The sequence below is a fragment of the Lolium rigidum genome, chromosome 5 (genome assembly GCF_022539505.1).
Source record: "Lolium rigidum isolate FL_2022 chromosome 5, APGP_CSIRO_Lrig_0.1, whole genome shotgun sequence".
Taxonomy (NCBI): Eukaryota; Viridiplantae; Streptophyta; class Magnoliopsida; order Poales; family Poaceae; genus Lolium; species Lolium rigidum.
Genome location: NC_061512.1, coordinates 152178442 through 152183779, shown reverse-complemented (window position 1 = coordinate 152183779; position 5338 = coordinate 152178442). Strand labels below are relative to the sequence as shown.

General features: G+C 47.8%; 1 protein-coding gene across 1 annotated transcript; it reads right to left on the bottom strand.

The window, feature by feature from the left end:
* Positions 1–3179: 3179 nt before the first annotated feature.
* Positions 3180–4861, bottom strand: LOC124656544 (acyl-[acyl-carrier-protein] desaturase 4, chloroplastic-like). The gene is made up of 3 exons (XM_047195264.1): positions 4737–4861; positions 3847–4426; positions 3180–3755 (listed from the first exon to the last, which is right to left on the bottom strand). The coding sequence occupies exons 1-3, from the start codon at positions 4859–4861 to the stop codon at positions 3180–3182; spliced, it is 1281 nt and encodes a 426-aa protein (XP_047051220.1).
* Positions 4862–5338: the final 477 nt, after the last annotated feature.

Below are 5338 nucleotides of genomic sequence, written 5' to 3'. Positions count from 1 at the left end.
AGACATGATTCATGATACTTATTATTAATTTGTTGGTACCTTTTCCATGATTGACATAGCTATTAGATGACTTTATTTGCATGTATCTTATTATGAATTGCCTAAGTATTTTTCCATATCATGAGAATATTTACATCATATGAACAAATATGTTCGTGAAAGTTCTTTTATCGCACTCAGTTGTTAACTGAATTGCTTGAGGACAAGCAATAAGCTAAGCGTGGGGGGAGTTGATACGTCCAAAACGTATCTACTTTCCCGAACACTTTTGCTATTGTTTTGCCTCTAATTTGTGTATTTTGGATACAACTAACACAGACTAACACAAACTCAACTTTCAGGAAAATCCCCGGGATTAATTCCAATGGGCCTATTTTCACAGAAGAATAACGGAGCCAGAAGACCAGAAGGAGGGGGGCCACGAGGCAGCCACCCCACCAGGCGGCGCGGCAGGCCCCTGGGCCGCGCCGGCCTATGGTGGCGGCGCCTCGGGCAGCCCCAGGTGACCCCCTCTGGACTACTTAAGGGTTTCGACCTAAAAACGCACGAGGGGTTAGACGAAATCGCCAGAAGACATCCAGAACACCGCCGCCATCGCGAAACTTCGTCTCGGGACCAGAAACTCCGTTCTGGCACTCCGCCGGGACGGGGAATTGGAGGAGATCATCGCCATCATCACCACCGACGCCTCTCCATCGACCGGCCATGTTTCCCCCATCCATGTGTGAGTAATTCCCCCGCTGTAGGATGAAGGGGACGGTAGGGATTGGATGAGATTGGTCATGTAATAGCATAAGATTGTTAGGGCATAGTGTCTAGTATCCGTAATTGGTACTTTTATGATATTGTTGCAACTTGTTATGCTTAATGCTTGTCACTAGGGCCCGAGTGTCATGATCTCAGATCTGAATATGTTATTTTTTCATGATGATATGCATTATTTTATGATCTTACCTGCAAGTTGTATACACGTATTGTTGTCCGGAACCCGAGGCCCCAAAATGACAGAAATTGGGACAGCTGGAGGGGAAGGCGGTGATATGAGGATCACATGTGTTCACGGAGTGTTAATGCTTTGCTCCGGTGCTCTATTAAAAGGAGTACCTTAATTTCCAGTAGATTCCCTAGAGGCCCGGCTGCCACCGGCTGGTAGAACAACAGATGTTGTGCAAGTTTCTCATTGCGAGCACGTACGACTAAATATGGAACACATGCCTATTGATTGATTAGTACTTGGATACCGTTTTATTACTATCTGCAAATGCCCTACCTTGATTGTTACATGAGTTTCTCTCATCCAGGCAACGCCCGTTCATCCATCCCTGTGCCTACCGTATTTTAATCCTGCTGTTTACTATAATCACTACTGCTCTCTTTGTTACACTGCTGTCTGATATTTCACTATCTGCTATCGCTATAAAACCGTTACTACCGATAAACTCTTGCTAGCAAGTCGGCTTTCCAGTGTGCAGCTTGAATTGACAACTCCGCTGTTAAGGCTTACAAATATTCTTTGACTCCCCTTGTGTCGAATCAATAAATTGGGTTTTACTTCCCTCGAAGACTGTTGCGATCCCCTATACTTGTGGGTCATCAACGGTACCATCAGAGGTACCTCGACCGGTACTACCGGTCCTGTGAGGGAGCAGTAGTACCGCTGCGAGATTCCAAGCTGACGTGTACCTGGTGCTGAAGGCGGTAGCGGTACTACCGCACTTAGCACCGGTACAGCCAGTTTTGCTAAACCAGGTTTCTTTTCTTTTCCTCTCCAACCACATCGTCTCGCGACACATACACAAAACCAGAAAACGTATCAACTACAATCTTGATTCTTCCGATCCTGAGGTGTTCAATGAGGACACCATGCACCTGCAAATCTTTCAAGTCAACTATGCACACGGTGAAACATATTCAAGTGCTGTTATCAAACACACAAAATACTCATGGAGATACCTTGCTCTTTCAACATTGTTCAATATTGTGTGCCACAAGAGTATTACACTCGCTAAAGTGTTGGAAACTTCTCCACCGAATGTGTCGTTCGGAAGAAGTTCCATTGGTTCTTGACAAGCATTTAGGATTGACTTATTACAACGTCTGAATTTGGTCAATTTAACTCAGGGATCCGATGTATTTCGATGGGATCTTATCGAGAGTTGAAAATTCTCGGTGGTTTCTATGTACAAGGTTTTAATCCTACCTGATGTACCAGCTGATAATAGTAAGAAAATTTGGAAGATGAAGATCCCACTTAAAACTACGGTGTTTGTGTGGTACATTCGTCGAGAGGTATTTTTTTCCAAAGATAACCTTACAAAACATAATTGGCAGAAAAGTAAGACGTGTGTCTTTTGTCAACATGACGAAACTATAAAAGCACTTATTCTTCTAGTGTAAATTTGCTAGATCTATATGATCAGCCATCCAGATAGGTTTTACTTTATACCCACAACAAAGCGTTGTGAATATCTTTGGCAACTAACTCAATTATGTGGATCCTAGGTTTAAGATAGTTATTAGGGTAGGAGCGATTATTTATTGATCTCTTTGTCTATGTAAAAATATAAGGTATTTATAAAGATAAAAATGCTTCTATTATGCAAGTCATGCTACACTCCGTTTATGGTTCTCTATAACTTATGGAGCATTGCGACTTCGGTTGGAGGATGCGTGAAAAAATATATTTTTCCAACATGGATGACAGCGTACTCTCCGGATTGGCCCTCCTTTGTCTTAGACTTTTCTTTTTTAGTTTCATTCATGAGTATCCGTTAAGAACTTCAGTTTCATTTATGGTTGCAACTTGTGGATTGGTTCATCCGCGTGCATCTCATCTATGTAGAGGCCAGGTGTCATGCTTAAACTTTTTTTTAAATAATAACACGATCATTATCAAAATAAAGAAAATGATGTTGCTGAATTTTGTTGTGCCATAATTTTTTTATGACCTGGTGAAGAACTAGCCATGAGAACAATCAGTAAGCCAGATGATGATCAAAAGTCGATTGAATAGCTGGATAAACAGTCCATTCTCTTCTTTTGTGAGACCACATTATTCACTCAAACAAGGAACACGTTTTTTTTTTTTTTGAGGGAAAACAAGGAACACGTAATTAAAGGTAGAGTACTATAGCTTATTATTCAGGAGCCCAGGGCAACAGAAGCCCATGTCTCACGTCTCAGCCTACCATGACGTAACTGTCGAAGATCCAGCTGAAGCTGGCCGGCCTGCGCTTGCTACGGGCCGCCCTCTGGTGGGCCAGCTCCTCCATCCTCCGGATCTTGGGCGGCAGCCTGCACACGTACTCCTGCGCGTGGCGGCCGTCGCCAGACAGCCCGGCGAGGTCCGCCACCCGCCACCTGCGCAGGAAGTGCTCCACCAGGTCGCCGTAGTCCTTCGCCGTGTAGACGCCGGCGCGCTGCGCCACGGCGGAGAACCGCTCGAACAGAGTCTCGGTGCAGTCGCGGCCATCGGACATGAGAAGGCCTGGCATGGTGACCTTGCCGCGCATGACGTACGCCAGAGCCCGCACCATGCCGTTGGGGTCCACCTCGAAGAGCTTGGCGCATACCCTGGTGTAGCCCGCCTCGTGCCGCTTCTCGTCGGCTGCGATGACGCCGCAGATCTTGGCGAGGGCCTGGTCGCCGTGCTGCCCGGCGAGCTTCGCCGTGTGCACGTGGGAGATGAAGGTGGCGCGCTCCTGGAACGCGCCGTAGATGACGCTGTGGTAGGGGCTCTTGGGCACTAGCATTTCCTTGACGACAGAACGGCAGAATCATTGATTAAATGGATATATAGGGCACGGTGCACGTACTTACTTGTACCAATAATAGAGTAGTACGTACCATGCCGTTGCGGAGTAGGTGATGGATGGTGGTCTCGATCTGGCGCATGTCGACGCGGCCGGAGAGGTAGAGGTAGCGGTTGAGGAGGTCACCATGGCGGTTCTCCTCTGCGGTCCAGCCCCGCATCCACTGCGCCCAGGGGAGGCTGCTGGCGCCGGTGTCGTCCGCGATGCCCTCCGTGCGGTTTCCCATGCTCTGGTACGACGGCAGCGCCTCTTCCGTCACCATGTTGCCCACCAGGCACACCAGGACATCGTCAGGAACGCCGGTGGCTCCCGCGCGCAGCTTGGCCACGCCATCCGTGAAGGCGAACAGAGCCTCGTCCTCCGTCGTCGCGCCGGACGCGGCGGCGGAGAACGGCAGGAAGTCGTGCGGCTGCCACGAGGACTCCACCGGGAGGAGCAGCGGGAGCATGTTGTCCGCCACCCAACCGTTGAGCGACCGGACGACCTCCACCTGCTCCCGCGGCACCGACGGGCATTGCATCTCCATGTCGATGCTTCTGGACGGAGCCTCCACCGGCGTAGTTGAGGCCGGGGTCCATCGCCTGGTCAAACTGGCCGCGCCAAAGTTAGTGCTCCTAGGTAGGGGTTGCAAAGCGGCTCGCTTGGTAATCAAAAGCGATTAACTTAGTTATACTCCTTTTCTTAACAAATCAGTCTAGTTTAAAATTAGATGCAGTAATAGGGCTCTCTACTCGCGTTTAATGGGGCAGAAAAATAGGGGTTATGTTAGACCTAGGACTAGCTTGGTAGGCATGCATGAAGAGTTATGTGAATCATAAGCTTAAACGATCGAGAGATGGAGACATGGAGTGCGTCGAACTCGCATTGAATTTACTACTACTTGGAAACATTTGCATGAACCAGCTACGACATCTATATGCATACCGAAGATTTGTAGGACAGCAGGTCCAGCCGAGCGGCGTAGGTCTGCCCGAGCCCGTGCCGCTCTTGTTCGGGAAGGAGACCATGGCGGACGCGAGTGCTGTTAGCCCCATGCACATGGTCGCCATCGCTCACCACTACTTGTATCGTTGCTGAATTGATTCATGCTTGTATATATATATAGGAGGAAATGGTAGAACATCGCCAGTACTAGGAGTAGATGGGAAAACCAAATGGAACACCCCATCCTCATGAATGCACCCAGCGTCAAAACATCAATGGCGCACATGGCTTCAATGCTACTGCCGGAATAGTACCGGCCGCAGTTTTCCATGTCAAGCAAGCACGGCGGCAGCGTACATCCGGCCGTCAGTCTCCATGTGACCGTTTTAACTCCATCACGTACAAAAGGGACCAACAAGAACACAACGAATTTAAAGGCAACGGTACCTACTAGTGTCATATCTATCGTCCACTCTCTATTTTAAAATTAGTGAGGTTTTTGACATTTCTCTAATATAAAGTAATAATTGAAACACAAGTGGAACTTTTATATTTTGTAACCGTTTTTTTCTATTTTGCAGAGTATAGACTTACTCAATCTA